General features: G+C 31.3%; 2 protein-coding genes and 1 pseudogene across 3 annotated transcripts; 1 reads left to right on the forward strand and 2 right to left on the reverse strand.

Moving 5' to 3' along the window:
• Positions 1–6775: 6775 nt before the first annotated feature.
• LOC130968779 (receptor-like cytoplasmic kinase 176) lies at positions 6776–8999 on the reverse strand. Of its 2 annotated transcripts, none has more exons than XM_057894237.1 (6): positions 8591–8999; positions 8218–8513; positions 7995–8130; positions 7763–7905; positions 7550–7673; positions 6776–7350 (listed from the first exon to the last, which is right to left on the reverse strand). In XM_057894237.1, exons 1-6 carry the CDS (start codon positions 8640–8642, stop codon positions 6866–6868), a joined length of 1236 nt encoding a protein of 411 aa, XP_057750220.1. In that variant the 5' UTR covers positions 8643–8999; the 3' UTR covers positions 6776–6865. The 2 variants fall into 2 exon arrangements, with proteins under 2 accessions (XP_057750220.1, XP_057750219.1); XM_057894236.1 differs by having other exon boundaries at positions 8218–8516; positions 8591–8994.
• A 2015-nt stretch (positions 9000–11014) lies between these two features.
• On the forward strand, positions 11015–12074 carry LOC130967056 (uncharacterized). Its single transcript, XM_057891879.1, has 3 exons — positions 11015–11050; positions 11139–11214; positions 11491–12074. Exons 1-3 carry the CDS (start codon positions 11015–11017, stop codon positions 12072–12074), a joined length of 696 nt encoding a protein of 231 aa, XP_057747862.1.
• Positions 12075–12672: 598 nt separating this feature from the next.
• Positions 12673–18614, reverse strand: LOC130968945 (pyridoxal kinase-like; annotated as a pseudogene).
• Between the last annotated feature and the right edge of the window lie 819 nt (positions 18615–19433).

Below are 19433 nucleotides of genomic sequence, written 5' to 3' on the forward strand. Positions count from 1 at the left end.
TAGTTTATTTGAGGTTCATTTGAATTCAAAAATGAATTCAATGTGTTTTTGTTTATGATTAGTCTTTCTGACTACTTGTTCAAAATTGAATGGAATGGAGTAGAATCTAATGAAATTGAATAAAGTGATAATGGATAATTTTATTCTTCTTTGCTAAAAAATTTGGTCAATACTTATCAGGAGCATCAAGTGAATCTCAATTACAAATGAACCGAAATTAGTTCATATTTGAACAAACAATTAAAAAGAGTCAATCATTAACAAAAACACGTCGAATTCATCTTTGAATCCAAATAAACTTCAATTAAACTAAGAAATTATTTAAAGAATAAAAAATTTAGTCAATTTTTATCAGTAGTATCAAGTGAACCTTAATTAACATACAAATAAACCGAAATAAACTAAGAAATGAATCGAAATTATTTAATGACGGTGTCAAAGAAAATTAGTACTAATAAAGATGTTAGCAAAATGTTGGTATCATTGATGACAACAATAATAAAAAAGGAAAAAAAAGAAGACGCAACACTGAGGGACGAGAAGAAGAAGAAAAAGAAAAGAAGAAGAACTTGTGTGCGCGAATTTAGAAGAAGAAGAATATGAAGAGGAGGAGAAGAAGAAGGGAAGAAGAATTTGCTAGTACGAATTTGAAAGAAGAAGAAAGAGAAGAAGGAAGAGAATAAGAAAGAAACAAGGACACATATTTCATGTGCCGTGTGTGTTTCGCTTATCAATGTGCCTACTATTTAATTTTAGCTGATTGGTGCGCCTGATAAAGAGCGCTGTTGAATTTTTTTTGTTTTTTAATCTAACGGTAGAGATCATCTTATTATTGGTCCTTTTTAATTGATTAATGAATATTTTTTGTAGATTTTATATTATAGGAATTACTTTAAAAAATTAATTTTTTACTAATTATTGTTATAGATCTAATATCTATCTGGATTAATAATTTAATATAGCAAAAATTTATAAATTCGTAAGTTTAAATTAATTAGAGTTAATTAATCTATTTGAAATTAAACTAAAAAATTCCATAAAGTCTAAATTATAAATTTTAAGTAATTAATAAAATATTAATTTTTTATAACATCTTAATTAATAAAAATATTAATTTTTACAACATCTTACTGTGATTAATACTTTAAACAATTAATAATTTTTCATAACATATTACTATAATTAATAAAATTAATCTAACATAATTATTAATTTTTCATTAATAAAATTACTCAAAACAATAATTAATTTTTTAAATTATGTTACTATAACTTATAAAATTATACTAAAAAAGTATTAATTTCACATGATATTTTATTATATATAATTAAATAATTTGAAGAATAATTTTATTAATTATATAGTAAAATATTATGTAAAATTAATATTTTTTAAAATAATTTTATATGTTATAATAATATAATTTAAAAATTTTAATTTTTTTTGTAAGTTTATTAATTATAATTATATAATATAAAAAATTAATAAATTTATAAAATAATTTTATTAATTATAATAATATGTCATAAAAATTTATTAATTATTTAAAGTATTAATTATATTAAGTTATTATAAAAAATTAGTATTTTTTAGATTAATTTTATTAAATTTTTTGGTAACAAAATTAAAACAACCAAACAAAAAAACATTAATATACAATAATAGGATGATCTCTACCGTTAGATTAAAAAACAAAAAAAAAATCCAACGACTCTTCTTATTAGACGCACCAATCAGCTAAAGTTAAATAGTAGGCACATTGATTAGTCAAATACACACGGCGCTTGAAATCCGTGTCCAAGAAACAAAGAAAGAATAAGAAGTGCGTAATTTAAAAAATTATTATAACAACTTGATTAAATTTATTAAATATTTTACTTGAATGTAAAATTTTATTGTATGAATTTAATCGGGTAATTAGATTAGTTCAGATTTTTCGATCCTATAATCAATATTCAATTTAATTAAGGTCAGAATTTAATCGAGTCTAACCATATTATATATCATTATCCGATCAATACAAAATCGATGTAATCAAATTGGTTTTTATTGAGCAACTGGAGCCTTGTGAAGACCTCAGTTGAAGATTGGGTGAAAAAGGTGTTTGTAGATCATGCAGAAATAAAGAAGGTTAATAATACCTATATTTCTCTGATTCCAAAAAGGGAGGTTCCTGAGAATTTTAGCCACTTTCGACCTATTTGATTGTGTAACGTCTCTTATAAGATAGTTACTAAAATTATATCGAACATGTTGAAAGAAGTCATGTCCAAATTCATAAGCCCTGCTCAGTGCAATTTTGTCCCCGAGAGGCAAAGTGCTGATAATATTTTGGTGGCACAGGAGGCTATACACTCTATGAGATATAAGAAAGGGACTTCTAGTTATATGGCAATCAAGATAGATCTTGAAAAAGTTTATGACAGGTTGAATTGGAGATTTATCCAGGATACTCTCCAGGAGGCAGGTTTGTCGCAGAATTTGACCGATTTAATAGTGAGTTGCTATTCGTCTGCAAACATGAATCTATTGTGGAATGGGACTCCTTCGAATCCTTTCGTTCCTTCTAGGGGTATCTGACAAGGTGACTCCATGTCACCCTACTTATTTGTGTTGTGTATCGAACGGCTATTACAAATGATCACAATGGCAGTTAAGCATAATATCTGGGAGATAATCACTCTGAATAGGGGAGGTCCGAAGCTGTTATATTTATGTTTTGCTGATGATATCGTTCTATTTGGGAAAGCATCAATGGAGCAGGTGGAGTTAACTCCGGTATTCTTGAGCTGTTTTGTCGGTGTTCTGGTAAAAAAGTTAGTTATGATAAGTCTTGCGTCTACTTCTCTGAGAATGTGAATTTCAGTCGTAAGAGGGCACTGAGTGAAGCCTTAGGTATGTGACTAACTTCAAACTTGGGCAAATACTTGGGTGTTCCTCTCTTCCATAGCCGTACTAAAACTGAGGACTTTCAGTTTATTATTGATAGGATGATGAGTCGGTTGAGTACGTGGAAGGCTCGTAATCTCTCTCTAGCAGGCAGAGTTACCTTGACCCAATCGGCTCTAGCTTCAATTTCAACCTATATTATGCAAACCATGAGAATTCCCTTGAGGGTTTGTGATAAGATTGACAGTATATGCAGGAGGTTCGTTTGGGGAGGTAATAACTCTGGTAAGAAAATCCACTTACTTAGCTGGAAAAAGTTATGCTCTCCGAAGAAATCTGGAGGCCTGGGGTTTAGATCCGTCAGAGTGATGAACGATGCAAATCTGATGAAACTGGCCTGGAAGTTAATTCATAATAGGGATTCTCTCTGGGTACAGGTCCTCTACAGTAAATATAGGTGTGGTGATAATACAATCCCTTTGATGAAGCCTCTTCAACGTATGTCTAACACTTGGAAAGGTATCTCTCACATTTGGAAACAATTTGAGAGGAACCTTATCTGGAGGAATGGTTCAGGTCAGACCGTGGATTTTTGGAAGCATCATTAGATCCAAGGTGTTCATTGCTTGATGGACTTTGCCCAAACAGAGGTAACATCGAACATGAGAGATGAAAAAGTTTGTGACTATGTGGTGAATAATAATTGGAATTATGACCGTATCGGTTACAATTTGGGGGATGATTGGCTCTCCATCTTTACCTCTATTAAGCCACCAGAAGTGGAGTTAGGTGAGGATTCGATTACTTGGATGCTAACACCGAATGGGGTGTTCTCCATAAAATCAGCTTGTTCTGCCCTTGTCTCCCCTGCTAGTTCTGAGAATGTGAGCCTTTTTACTCGGATATGGAAGTTGGAAGCCCCTCAAAGGCTTCGCAGTTTCTGCTGGTTGGTAGCCAATAATGCACTTCTTACGAATGAGGAGCGTGTTCAGAGAAATATAGCTCAGTCTGCTTTGTGCGGTGTTTGTGGCAGCAACTCAGAATCTTTGCTCCATGTCTTGCGGGACTGTCCAGTCGCATATATAACATGGAAGAGCATTGATGACAGGTTGGATGCGGAGAATTTCTTCACCAGACCTCTTATCCCTTGGTTGATGGAGAACTTATCTTTTCAATCTCCTTTCAAAGGGGTTCCGTGGCCCCTCCTCTTTACTAGTACCTTAAACTTCCTGTGGTTTTGAAGGAACACTTTTGTCTTTGACAATGATAGAGTCCCAGGTGAAAGCAAGATTCATGAAATAGCCTGGTATATGGCATAGGACTATCACAGGGCGCATTCTGAGTCTATGCGATCTAGGAGAAGAGTGGAGACTTTTGCAGAGAAACTCATTAAGTGGCAGCCACCTCCTCCTCCTTTTATCAAGCTGAATTCGGATGGCTCAATTAGTAAGGATGGCAGAGCAGCTTGTGATGGTATCCTTAGAGACAGCAATGGTCAGTTCTTAGCTTGCTATAGTGCGAATTTGGGTGCATGCACTGTGACTGCAGCTGAGCTTTGGGGCATACTCTTCGGCCTTGAACTAATCATTAACTTAGGACATTCCCATGTTGAAATTGAGGTTGATTCAGCGGTAGCAGTGCAGCTATGTTCTCAGGATTTGGGTAACCTACATTCGGTAGGAACTCTTGTATCAACAATAAAGATCAGGTGCAACAGACTCAGCAGCTGGACTCTTCACCATGAATTCAGGGAAGCAAACTCTTGTGCCGATAAATTGGCATCTTTTGGTTATAGTTTAAGCTATGGTTGTCATTTCTTTTTTTCATTGCCACCTTGTATTTCCTTACATTTTTTTATTGATGCTGTAGGAACGATTCACTCTAAAATAGTTTCTGGTTAATTTTCTCTTTTTTGAACATTTAGCCCCGTTGTTAATAAAAAAAATTGGTTTTTATTGAATAATATGATTACCCACATATGTAAACATCCCGAATCTTCCTAGTAATTATTTATCATTATCATAGAGAGAAAATGTGAATGAAATAAAGGTTGGAATTGTTAATAAACTCAACAATGCTATATTGGAAGCAGCTGAATTTTGCTCAGTAACCATTTAATTAGGGTGCTATTTAATTAGGGTGCTAGCTATGTAGGCCTGAATCATGTAGAGTAACCATTAAGAGCTTACACATGCTATGATATTCACATAGTTACCAAAAGATTGAGGTTTGTTTCTTAGAAATTTTTTAGGTCTTTCTCACATTTAGCAATGTCCTAAAAAACCTCAAAAATTAGCCTCAATTTTGTGCATCTTGCCGAAATACGAGGCATTGGGTGTAAAGTCGTTTATTTATTTTTTATGATCAATATAACATTTATATTAAATTTAGATGGGGTTAATTAAAAGAGAGAAAGTAATTTAAAGAGTATTTAACATTTTTAATAGCAAAATAATGTATTTTGGAATTTTTTATAGGAAAGAAATTTCAAATTTTAAGAATTTTTAATGAGAAATTTTGTCTAATTAAAAAATTAATTAATTCCAAAAAAGGATAAATTTTAATTTCCTTTTTTTCTCTCTACCTCACTTCCAAATGCATTTCATCATTTATATGTATTAATTAATATTTTAAACTAATAAATAATAAAATCAATACATATTTACGAATAAAGGCAATTTAATTATCTTTTCTAAACAAAGAATTTTAAAAATAAAAATAATATAATTCTCTCAACCAAACAAAAAAAAAATTGAAATTGAAGAAAATTTAACTATAACATTTAGATTTTGTTATATCTGAAATACACTAAATTTAAAAATGTTTCATCTAAACACATTCAAATTAAACACACCCCCCTTAAAGGTCTTAGCTCAATAAGACCGGTTCTCTTTTTGATAATTGAAGTTGATCAATTCAAATGATAGTTACTTGTGCCCATCTTTCTATCAAATAATTTTATTAATTTATTTTTCCAAAATACCTTTCATCATGTATATATCTAAAACAATATTTTTCAATCATTTATTTAAATCCAAAATCTCTTAATTAACGAATAAATATTTGTCAATTTAACTAAATTTCACAAATGTTATTATCGTACACATTTGATAAATAAAAAGATTGATTAAGAGTGACGTTTAATAATAATAATTGTACATGTCTCCTTCATTTGACATCTTAACTTGGAGGTTTATCGGACATAAGCAAACAAAAGGAGAAAACCAAAAAAGGTGGGCTTAAATTGGTTGAATAGTCAAATTTATAAATTTCATTTAGACACGGATTAGTTGAATTCTAATAAATTTGAAGACTAATTCTTATTTGCTTCACCATGCAACAGAATATTTAATTAATGTTTCTTTGGTGATGTTCATCATTTGCCTCATCCTGTTAGCATAAATAGTTACAAGTCATTTTCCCAGTGGGTTGAAGTTGAATTTAAATTTGCCATATACATAAAATCACTATCCAAAGCTACATTAGTTTAAAAATGATTTAACACTTGGATTGACAATGGCATTTTTCTAGATTATGAACAGCTGAAGTAATAATCTTAAACGTGGAACTATTTAATTTGGAGTATAAAAATCTAACTAGAGCATAAAAATCGGACCTTTTTATTTTTACTTCAAAAAAAATAAAAAATTTGAGGTAGAGAAATCGAATTAAATAATTTATGTACCTTTCATAATTTTAAAAAACACTCTAAATTATAATGTTAAAATATATCACTCATCTTTCCTCCAATAAAAAGAAAATAAATGTTTAAGAGTTTCAGTCATAGAAGTTCAAATAATTATTAAGGTCTATGTTCTGTGCTTTAGGTGTTGCTTCTAATCTTGTCAAACAAAATTTTGGAATGAAGTTGATTTGGAAAGAAATGTTGGAATGTAAGAAATAATTCATTTTTCTCTATAACTGATAACAAGGAAACAAAATCTGTACAGCAACAATGAAAACCGATGTTTCTCTTCTAAGTGTGAAGAGGAGAAGCTGATGGTGTCTGATTATTAGAACTACCTTCTCCATTTAAAGATTCATTGTTACTTCTTCTATGTTGTTTTGAACTGATTCTACTAGATCTTGCACTATTACCATTCGTTTTAACTGTTTGATCTGGAGATTTTTCCACTCCACTTGTTGTTGTGTCTTCAGAATCCTTGAGTTGCTCCAAGGATCTTACAACCTCATCCATGGTAGGCCTGAATTTGGGTTCAGCAGAGAGGCATTTGATTGCAAGAACTGCTACTTTCATGGCTTCGCGCAACGGATATTGACTGTCCAAACGGGAATCCATGACTTGTGAGATTTTTCTTTTGCTGACGAGTAATGGCTTAGCCCAATCAACCAAATTATGCTCCCCTGTTGGTCTGTTCTTATCTAATGCACGTTTCCCTGCTATGATTTCCAGCAGTACAACGCCAAAACTGTATACATCACTCTTCTTCGTTAAATGACCTAGAGAGAAGAATACAATGAAAAATAGGTCACAAGATTTGGTAACATATTATGTTATTGTTTTTTGGTTGCCTACGGTATCCCCCAACCCGACAGGTCAAACTTCCTTTAAGGGTCCGACACTTGCTTAAGTGGACTAATGAGCTGACTACTCCACCAACCCAACTTGGTTAACAAAACAAATATAAGATTGAAGTACCTGTGGCTATGTATTCAGGAGCAGCATAGCCAAATGTTCCCATTATCCTGGTAGAGACATGGCTCTTGTCACCTACTGGTCCATCCTTTGCCAATCCAAAATCAGAGAGTTTTGCATGATAGCTCTGTCATTTAATTCACACAAAGGAATTATTTCAGAAATTTAGTATGAAAAGTAATCTGTATACTTGTAAGGTGAATGTGATTTGCCTACCGAATCAAGCAAGATGTTAGAAGTCTTCAAGTCTCGGTATATTACATCTACTTGGTCGCTGTGAAGAAATGCAAGGCCTTTAGCTGCATCAAGAGCTATATTCATGCGTATGTTCCAAGAAAGCGGGCGAACATAAGAAGCTCCTGTGCCAGAACACACAGAATTAGGTACATCAGATCCTGAGCTGTTTAAGGTGCTAATAACTAATTAGTGATAAAGAAACTTGACTTACTCCTAAACAAATGGTTATCTAAACTGCCTTTGGTCAAAAACTCATACACCAAAATCCGGTGATCATCTTCTAAGCTGTAACCTATGAGTTTCACAAGATTAGGATGATCCAGCTGACCCAAGTAGTTGATTTCTGTCTGTAATTATATTAGGAGGCTAATTATAATTAGTCACAAAAACATTATTAAGCTAAACAAGTTATATTATATTAAAATGAGACTGACCAGCCATTCAGTATGTCCCTGTGTGCTCTCTTGATTTAACCTCTTCACGGCAATGACGAGTCCGGTGCCCGGTTTTGTGGGTTCAAGAGTGTGCTCGTCGATCCAGCCCTTAAATACAGAGCCAAAGCCACCTTCACCAACCACACTATCCGGACGAAAGTTCCTTGTGGCGGTTCTTAGTTGAATGAAGCTGAAGTTCTTTAAATTGGTGGATAGCAGAATCTCGCCCTCTGTCAGAGGAGACATAAGCATGGAACGAGAAGATACCTTGCTGCTTGTACCACTCAAATCCTTCTCTTCTGAAAATATGTGTATTAGCATTCAAGAACACAAAGTGAATGATCCAATATGTATTATTATTGTTACCACTTACCATTGCGCGGAGGGCTCTCAGCTTTGATCCTGGCACTAAAACAGTTCCCCATAATAGAAACACATACACAAGCAGCAGAGAAAGAGAGGTTTAATTTGAAAGAGAAGAAAAGCTAATCCGTAAATGCAAGTATGAATGGTACGACTTGTTTCACATGATTATTAATTTATTACATGTCTAATTAACCATGCCATTCTTTTGTTAGACCCAGCTGTCACACATATTAAAAAAAGAGAAAAAGAAATAGTTGGTGATGGGTTGGACGGTGTGAACGGTGTTTGTGTTTTTAATAAGACCATCGAGAAGGACAAAAGGGTGGTTGACCTGGTGGCCGCCAGTTTTGTTAGCTTGGATTTGGTTTCCTTTGATCCCCTTCTTTCTCTCATCTTTCTCACTGTCCCCTTCACTCTCACATTCGTGCATGGCTGCAACCCATTCCACACCGTTAGATTCATTCTCGCTTCTCATATTTCAATGCCGTATTGGATTATCAGCTAACACAACTAAGTCAACGACGCACGTTTGCCTCTTCATCTTTTTTATGTTTTATTCCTATTCCTCTACAAGAAATGCTACGCGACCATTAGAATTAAAATAAAAAAATTAAAAGATTACTAAAATTTATTATTTTTATTATTAATTAATTATTAATATTTAAAAGTATAAAATAAAATATACTATTAAATTATTAGATTAAAAAAATTAAGTTAATAATTAAATAATAATAAAAAATAATAAATTATGATGATATAACATTTTTTTTATCAAATAAAAGAGAAAGGTAATATACATAGAGAATAAATAGTGTCATGCATGGATCCAGATATTTTTGCAATAAACAAGTATACGAAAAGCACACGCTAAAGAAAACTTGATTGTTTTCACTTGTATGGACACAACAACATATATGAAAGAACAAGTTTAACCGTGGACTATTGCTAACAGAAGTTCGTACGTGTTTATAAAATGGTGCCACATAAAGACTTCTGGAACGTTTTTTTTTTAAGATATTTTTTAATAATTAAAATTTAATATATATAATTAATTAAATTGTGTATTATTTTTGTCAATATTAGTTCAAATAAATTAATTTGACCGAAAAAATAGTAAATCAAATTTTAAACGATCTAAATTAATATTATTTTTTATAAAAAATGACTACAATTTTTTTATTATAAAAAATAACTAAAATATTCCTATTATATATATATATATATATATATATATATCGAAAACTCTAAATTCTAACTCTATGACGATAGAGAAGTAAAGAACTAAAATTTAGGATTATTAAAATTAATATATATATATATATATATATATATATATATATATATATATATATATATATATATATATATATATATATAATGGGAGTATTTTAGTCATCTTCTATAATAAGGATATTGTGTCATTTTTTATGAAAAATAATATTAATTTAGACCAGTTTAAGATTTGATTTATTATTTTTTTGGTCAAATTAATTTGTCTTGCCTAATTATAACAAAAATAGCACCGTCTAATTGATTATATGTGTTAAATTTTAATTATTAAAAAATATCTTTAAAAAAAGACGTTTTAGGTGTTTTTATCTGAGTGGCTTCCTTATAGAATATATTTAATATTTAATAGTTTTCTTTACACATATAATTTTTAAAAATACAATATTACATTATATGCTTATCTTTTTTTTATCATTGTATATAATTCTAATTTTAAACAACAAATTAAAATATGCATGTAATTCATAGTTTAAAATCACAATTTAGTAGAAATTTAATCAGTAAATATATTTTAATTTTGCGCGTATTTTGAAAGCATCTAAATATTTCTCTTGGCAAAAAAAACATTATTACTAACTCCTTTTCCTTGTAATTCACAATAAGTTATGGAATTTTGCTGAGTAAAATTAAAATTTTGTCATTGAAAAGATAAATATTTTATAATTTTCAAAATATATTCAATACATGAAAAAATCTAATCTCTATGAATAGAAACCTTATTAATAAGTCCTTAACGTATATGATGTTACCATAGTTTTGAATCTCTAGTCTTTTTCTTTGTTGATAATTCACTCAGCATAAGAAGTAGGTGTTCAACTTTTGGAAGGGTCAAAGATGCTAAGACTGAGAGATCCTACTAGTAACTACACCTGCATGAACCACGCAGTTCTGTCACAATATGATTGTGCAGAAGCAGAATCAAAATCGGAATCAGAATCAGCAAATTATCATGCACAATACAAAGCTGGTGTGCAGCACATGGAATAGTTGTGAGTGACAAAATGGCAAAGACTATTTCCTTAAAATTTGTCTCTCTTCTTCGTTATAAAGTTAGCAGTAAATAGTAAATACACATTATATACAATAAGAAGGAAGAAACAATCGTTTTTCATATCCTGGCTACAACCACTTGCTGGAAATAATGTCAACCACTCAGTATGAGTTATTGAACATAGAGGTCCTTGCATATTACCATTTTCCTTTTCTTTGGAGTTAAAAAAACAATCTCAATTATTTTCATTAAACTTAATTGTGCATGCTTGCAGACGTATGTTCTTAGAGTCCACATGAACTGTCAAGGGTGCATGAACAAAGTCAGGAAAGTACTCTCTAAAATCAAAGGTAATATTTAAATCTGTCACTCTTGTTTGCAATTTCTATATCCTTCTTTCAGGTGCTATTATTTCTTTGTAAGTTACTTGGTTGGAAAGTCATGCTAACATGGTTTTCAAGGATTTTCAAAAAATAAAAATCCTATAGCAGAGGTTACTTGTACACAAAATGAGTTTTTAAGATATAGGAGAAGAGCCCATGATAACATAATTGTTTGAGCCTGAATGGTATGAGATTAGAGGAAAAGAAAAAGAAATGAGATTAATGCAAGTGATATTAATGCAGGTGTCTACACGGTAGAGATTAATGCAGAACAACAGACAGTATCTGTCACAGGAAATGTCAATCTTTCTACTTTGGTCCGAAAGTTGACCAAATTTAGGAAACATGTAGAGATATTGGATGCAGGTTACAACCAAGAGCAAGTGAACGAAAATAACATGAACCAAGCTCAACATATAATTAATGACCACAGTGCCTATGAAAACCAATATCTGATTCCCAAGTTTGGCAGGGATCAATCGGAAGCTGAATGGTATCTTAATAAGAATAACGGTACCAGAGATGTGGAAAGGGCGATGATCAATCAACATTTCGCGGAACCATTGTTTATGGATCATGTCAACAATATTACCAACCAAGGTTTCAGTAGAGTGAATGAAAATCCCACATCAGAGAGCATGAATTTTCAACAGTATAATCCTTATCATTCTCACTTAGGAAGTCAAGAATGGGCATGGAATCACCTTGCAGCACCTATTGGTGTGTATGATCAACAATTATTTCCAATCGCCAACAGTTATCATCCTTCAAAAGCAATTCAGCAAAGCTACCACAATCATTTACCCTATGAAATTAATTTCTATTAGACTTATAGCATGAAAGATAATATATTTAATAATGAATGCAGAAAGAAAATTATTAGTAGTAGTTTTGTCTACTGTATTCATTATTTGTGTCTTGGTATTGGATTTTCTTTGGTAGTTTTGTGATATGTTTTTAACATCTTTATACATAATCTTATTATAGTATGAGTGAAATACTAAATTAAATTAGTCAAAGCATTCAAAAACATCAATTTAGTTTTGTAGAGATTTGTGATATCAATTAACTCTTGAATTCAATACCGCTTTTATCATAAACTCTGCTCAATTGTGTAAATTTAAAAAAGTTGAGTGCAAGATAATTAATTCCCAATCCCATTCCCTCCATTACTTCATGTTAATTTCTTTACTTCTTGATTCTGGGTTGTTTTTCCACATCTCACTGCATTTGAAGAAGCATAAGGTTCAATCAATTTAAAGAAAAATATTCAATTCTTAAAGGTCCATTTATAGTTTTACGGTTCAATATTTTCAAAAGAATCCTTATATAACCTGCAAAATAATTTCACGATTCCATCAGAGCTATTTGATAGATTACATTTCTTTTATTTTCTTAAAATTCAACATAACATTGGGATGCAGTTGGTAGATATGAAACACAATCTTAGTTGTGTAAATAGTGTTAAATGGTAAATTTAGCTTTCAATAACTCGTACTTCTATATTTGATGAAGAATATGTGAAAAATGAAGCAACTTGTCTACCTAATTGCTTGTAATGTAACTTCTAACAATATCCTTTCATAAAAGTTTAAATATGGTAAGCACATAAATGTTGAAATCACATAAGCAATTAGCTGTAAATTTCAGCTTTAGATTTTATTTCTGGGCTGCGAATATCATCCTGGCTTTGAATTAATCTGATCTCTAGACTGGTTGACTGGTTGACTGGGGATCATGATCTGCACTTTTGTAGTCATTGAGTGTCCTTTGCAAAAGAGCCTGCAAACATGGGCAATACTTGCATCATTTATCAATTATCATCAATTGTCATTGTTCAAAAGTTGACGGCTTTATCAATCATCATGAATGTCAAAAGTTTGAAAATCTGAAAATTGATATCCTCAATTGACCAGACGGCAATAAATTGGTCAAAGAAGTCAAATGCTAAAAGAACTTCCATCACTCTATCAGTATTTTCACACTATCATCAGAGGAAGAAAAGAGTAAGCTTAAAGTAACATGTAAAGAAAATGAATACCTGCAAGCATGATACTGCAAGTTCTGCAGCAATCTCAAGGTTGTCAGGGTATTTCTGCAATGCATAAAGACATACAGCTCGTTACTATTATGGTCAAGGGTATAATTGGAAGGCTCTATAACTATAATAATAACTTCTAAGCAAAGGCATTACATTACTCCAACCAAGAAGAAGTGCAGTCATGAGATCTCCTGTTCCCTACAAGCAAAAAACATAATTGAAATTTTGGTTACTGAAAGTCTGAAAGCAGAATTGGATTTGATAAAGGCTTTACTGTCGAAAGAGCACCTGGTCAAATGGATAAACAATTAAATGGGAAGTGAATGAATTAATGAAAAATGAAATCCACTAGTGTGGTAGCTAGTTGCAAAGCAATAACATGGTGTTTATGTGAATGTGGGGATGTACATGACGAACAGGTCTCTGGATTTCAGTCATATTTAGAGAAATAGAGAGATACTTCGATAATCACATAAGAAAGGAAAAACATTGATTAATAGAAGCTGAACTCAATCCAAGTTTGGCTTCACAAAAGCTTTAACATTCATACATACCTAACAATCAAACTTATCAAAAACTGAACTATACCGTAAAGTAAGCTGGTATTTTTGGAATCACAATCTTGAATTGTTTGGGAGGCTTTCCCTGTCACAAACAAATAAAACTAGTTCAGCGGTCACTGAAGAATATGCAGTATACAGAAGTGAAACCAGTATTTAAAACTAAAGTAGTTTTACAGAAAAATGCATTTAGACGAGCAACTATATTATGAAAGGTCAAAATGAAAATTAAGAAAACTTGATTCGCAATATTACTCATATCTGAAAGTGAAACCAGAAATAGAAAATTTGGATCAAATTACATTCAAGTGAAATCTAGCCCACCTTTTCCTTTTCATGGCTGCCAGCGAGAAGAAGATTTCCGTCTATATTTATACTTGTTATTACAACCTGCAGGGTCATATATATTAGCTAAATGTTTGAGAGAGAACTTAAATTGCAGTTTTCAGAACAATTGACAAGTTCATTATGATTTGTAATACTAGGCATATACTATTTCTCGGAATTAAAAAAAAGTGGTGAAAAAGAGAACACTTCGAAAAGAATATCTATAACTTGAGAACAATAAGCCTCAAACTTTGAACTATGTGTCTGTGAGAGTAAATGCAGGTTGCCTGTAAAAATAGAGGTGCACCACATTGGGCTGACACAATATCTGACCTCTAAAATAATGTTGCAAAATTTTATTTTTTTTAGAAACAAAAGCCACAATTTTCATTGGAGCAAGAGACCTAAATCATTTTTACTTTAACAAAGAAATATGACAATTAAAGAAATAATCATCATCATCATATCATCATTACTACTTAAATTTAATTTTAATGCATTGACATTGTAAATTTTTTTTCAGTATCATCAAATTATTTTCATTGAGAAGATTAACCACTAGTGTGAAAGATAACTATGTTTATTAACGTGGCAATATATGATTGAATGTATGTGTGAAATTAAAATATTTTAATATTGACAATGCATGGAAATTAAATAAAATACAGGAGGGAGATAACAATCCAATTTAAATTTTAGTCAAAAGCAAAATGCAATCGAGTATAGATGGTTTGAGTCAACAATCCTGAAAGCCGATGAGAATTATCTGTAATGTGTAATCCATGTTTTACCATTCAGTGAAATATTGAGGGTGGAAGAGATGCCTAAGTTATGTGGTTCCAGTTCTACCCAAAGGACTATCTAAATCAATAAATAATGAAATATGCATAGTTGCAACAGTACTGAATATTTCACTTGTCTAAATAGGAGTTTTTCCATGTACAAATATAAAAGGTAAACCTTTGATGGTCCAGCCTCATGAAGAAAATTACAAGCTTTCCCGCCATCATCTTCAGATTAAATCCTACAATAAGTACAATGAATAAATATACAGGTAAAACTGACATATTCGTATAGATACACAAACAGAATAAATAAGTAAAAATCTGATAGCATCAGTTGTGACAAAGAAGAAGCATAATAGTAACAAAATTCATAATGCCTTCAGCTGTTGAAACTAATCTTTCAAATTTCAATCACTAGAAAACATCTAATAAAAAGGACAATGTGTATAACAAACTTGGTTCTAAAGTTTAAACCCATTTAATTCTGAGAAAAATTACAACACAACAGATAAGTACATGCATCAGTGCATAATAATAATAATAAGAATAAATAATAATAAGGTGGACTCCCGTCTCCTTCCCAAACTGATACTACCAATAATAATAATAATAATAATAATAATAATAACAATAGCAATAACAATAACAATAACAAAGAAGTGAAAATGGAACCTTTGTTAGAGACTATTGCAAATAAATCAAAATTGTTGCTGTACACCACGCTACAAATAGAGTGCTGAATGCAAAATTTCAATGTATGTTCATATCCTGATCTTGATCTTAAAAAAATTAATCTACTTCCACAGACAAAAATTGATTAAGAAGTTTCATACTTCAAAAACAAAAAGAGAACTAATCTTATACCACCTATAAAGTGGTAGACATTGAAACAAACAAATCAAAGGAAAGGAAACTATATAACAGGAGGGGAACAAAAGGCTTCATGCAACCTTAATTGTGGGATAATTACCTGAATCCTGTTAGTAGTTCTGCTTCAAACTGGTTAGGAGTTAACATTGAAGCTACTGGAACAACCTGCCAAAATGTGTTATTCAGATATGTAGTTTTGAAATTAAAAATATGAAAGGTAACATGAAAAGGAATTTTTCTTGAATCGTTTCATAACTAGGAACCCAGTACCAGTGCATTAAAATATAGTTTTCAATTATTGGTAACTGAGCTAAAAGATTTATATTCTTTAAACTTGATGCATTGTATATATTATTTGCACATGAACACCTGCAGAAACATCTTTGTTAAACAGTCTTACCCTTTCACGATAGACTGATATTAGCTCTTGAGGAACATAAAGTTTTCCTTCGTCACCCATCACTTGATCACAAACTGACAATGAAACACAAATTCTTTAATTAACTGAAGATATACAAATTTGTTTAAATAATTCAAGTCAACTCAGATTACGCAAGCTTCAAATATAACCCATCATCAGGAAATGGAGAAAAAAAGATATTCCAGTCCAGTACCAAACAGAAAAATTAAGTCGTATTTCCCAGTCTTAACATACCACTAACGAGTGAAAATTGCAATAAAACATTCCAGTAACGTTGGGGCAGTTCGGCACAAATTGTAGTTGACACGAACAGAGAAAAAGCAAAGTCCCTTCTAGCTACAACAGTATGTAAATTTCCTTTTCTGTTTCTCACTTTTCCTCTAAAGACATGAGCTATGTCCTCCGTTCTTTACTTCATAATATCTAAATATTCATAAAAGCTAGACCACTATAAGATGGTCACATGCTAAAATAAACCTGAAAATGATAAAGGATCATATGAAAACATTTTATAAGGCCAATATAGGACAACTTATCCTATCTTGTAAAGTTTTGTTGGTGTGTGAACACACCACTAAAAGCCTCACCATATATAAGTTTAAGGTTTACTGAGCAAAGCTTGCTGACAATTTCTAATACAGTGTCTAAAAAAGAGACTGAACCGATATAACCTGAAAATATAGAAATTACATTAGATAGAAGTAAGGAAAATAGGGAACAAAAAAAAAAACACAACAAATGGCTGGTAAATAAGCTGTGAGAAAAACACATTACCGCACAAATAAAATAACAACTAGTGCGGTTACAAAACTCTACATGACTCACATGTTAATAAATGAGTATAGTACAACAAATCATTTCCTTCAAGACCTTCTATTAGTTCCCAGAGTTGTTGTCCATTCAAAACCTGAGCCTTAAAAGTAGGGTATCCTGCATTACAGTCCTCAAATCCATTTAACAAAAAACTTCGCCTTAAATTTTAATGAGGATACCAATACCATTCCTGAAACTTATTCAGAACGACAGACACAACATCGCACCCTATGATGTATGATAGGCTTCAAAGCCCGAGAGACTGAATAAAGAAATAGAAGCAGCTTGCCTGTATGATTAGAGAACTGCAGAGAGTTAATTGGATCCACATCATAGCCCAATAGTTGTAGTGGGAAGACAGCTGATTTATTACCAATATACCCCTGAGAAGAACAACACAAAAAATAACCATGATGTCAAGCTAGCTAGTTACTCAACCATCTCTATGCATGCAACAAACAACAACATTCAGAATTATTGTATTGGCAACACCAAACTTGGTGGAAGGTTAAAATTCTTTTAATCATTCACTATGTATCCAATCACAGAGCAAAGCATGTTTGATTTGAATTTGATCACCAAGAAATTAATAGCGCCTAAACATCATAGTATCTTGCTACTGCTAACGAGCTAAGAGCGCATTTGACGAATTATTATCACTGAATAAGTAATATGATGAAGCAAAATCCAAAATGAAAAGGAAAAACCGAAGAAATGAAAAGCACCTGAACGGTGTGAGATTGAATGCTGAGAACTCGACCAGTCTCCAAGGGAAGAACTAGTGAAAGGATTGGAGGCGCCATCTGTGAAGTTCTCGGGTTTCTTTTCGCTCGTAGAAATTGAAATAACAGAATATTAAATTAAATTTACAAGAGAGCCAAATCAATTGCAGGATATGAAAATTAAAGAGTGACTGCAAGAATGTAAATACATCACGAAAGAAAATGTGATTTAACCGGAAAATGTGAGTTTTAGGAGAAAATCTGAGTGGTGATGAGTTGATTAGCAATGACTGCAACAACATCGATAAAGAGCTCGATGTTGATGTTGATGTAAATGATCCCGAATCACTTTCTGCATTCTATTATTATATTCATTCATTAATGGATTAAAAAAATTACACATAATTACTGACTACTTATCTAAAAGATTTAAATCCCTATTTTAAATTGAGATTTGGTAATTCTGAGGATTGGAATTCATTATTACGATAAGTTGTTGGTGAAAGTACGAAAATGCCACTGGTGTCGTGTGGTGCGGTGTGGCTGCAGATATGCTTACTTCATGCATGATGCATACACAGCCAAATTTCATTGCTCCATTTTTGGCCTTTGGATCAGATTGCGGGGAATAACTCAACAAAACCATTCATTGACTTGAATCAAGAACATAAATAAGTTAACAATATTTTGAACCTTTCTTGTTGGACTTGCCAATGAAATAAATAAATAAAAGGTGTTTTCTTCTTGGACGTTTTAAGAGAGAATAAGAGACGAGAAATAGTGTTATATTTTTCTCTTCATCCTTGGAAAAAAAGGAGAAACTAGTTTTTTTATTCGAAATATTTATCTTTATTATGTTTTATTTACCTATCTATATATATTTCAAAAAATTTTATATAATACTATACGAACATAGCATTAGTCACCAAAAAAAAAATACGAACATAGCATTATAACACAAAATTTGTTATTATGTCTATGTATGCCTAACGAAGTGAGAGGAAAAAGAAAGTAAGTAAAATATAATTTTTTATAATTAGTTTAATTAACTTTTAAAACCAATACATTTATTGAAATATTTATTATTTTAAATAGTTATATTATTTCATTATGGTTGAAGTTATGTCAAATATATTTTTGGTTATTCAAATATATACTGCTTTTGTTAATTTTAAATTTCAAATTTTTATGTATATGATATTGATTATTTTTGGCCCAAAAATCTCAAGAAAAAAGATGAATTAAATTGCAAAGTACAGTAAAAATTAAACCGATCTAATTAATATAATCTCTCTGTGCTACATAAGGTTATCCATCATTGTGGAGCATAGATTACAAGAGCAATGATAAATTTATGTGGGGTCTTTTTATTTATAAAATACTACACTCATATATAGTATTAAGAGTTCTTTCCATTTTTTAGTATTAGTCAAGTTTTGAATTTGAAAGCATTCATTACAAAATATAGAAAATAACCACTAAACCAAGATGTTGCGTCTTTTTTGTGAGATCTTAGACAATTGCAAAGTTTTGTTGTAGAATAAGAGTATTAAAGATAAAATAAATTGTATCCTTATATGAATTATCTGGATCTAATATCCCCTCAATGAGTTAATGAATTAGATCACCCATCATAAGTACTAATAA

This window comes from Arachis stenosperma, chromosome 3, assembly GCF_014773155.1.
Source record: "Arachis stenosperma cultivar V10309 chromosome 3, arast.V10309.gnm1.PFL2, whole genome shotgun sequence".
NCBI lineage: Eukaryota > Viridiplantae > Streptophyta > Magnoliopsida > Fabales > Fabaceae > Arachis > Arachis stenosperma.

Coding starts and splice junctions, on each gene's coding strand:
- LOC130968779 (XM_057894236.1), bottom strand. CDS start 8,642: ATGGGGAACTGTTTTAGTGCCAGGATCAAAGCTGAGAGCCCTCCGCGC. Junction 8,131..8,217: donor AGGGACATACTGAATGGCTG/GTCAGTCTCATT, acceptor ATATAATTACAG/ACAGAAATCAACTACTTGGG. Junction 7,674..7,762: donor CTAACATCTTGCTTGATTCG/GTAGGCAAATCA, acceptor ATTAAATGACAG/AGCTATCATGCAAAACTCTC.
- LOC130967056 (XM_057891879.1), top strand. CDS start 11,015: ATGTCAACCACTCAGTATGAGTTATTGAACATAGAG. Junction 11,051..11,138: donor ATGAGTTATTGAACATAGAG/GTCCTTGCATAT, acceptor GCATGCTTGCAG/ACGTATGTTCTTAGAGTCCA. Junction 11,215..11,490: donor AGTACTCTCTAAAATCAAAG/GTAATATTTAAA, acceptor ATATTAATGCAG/GTGTCTACACGGTAGAGATT.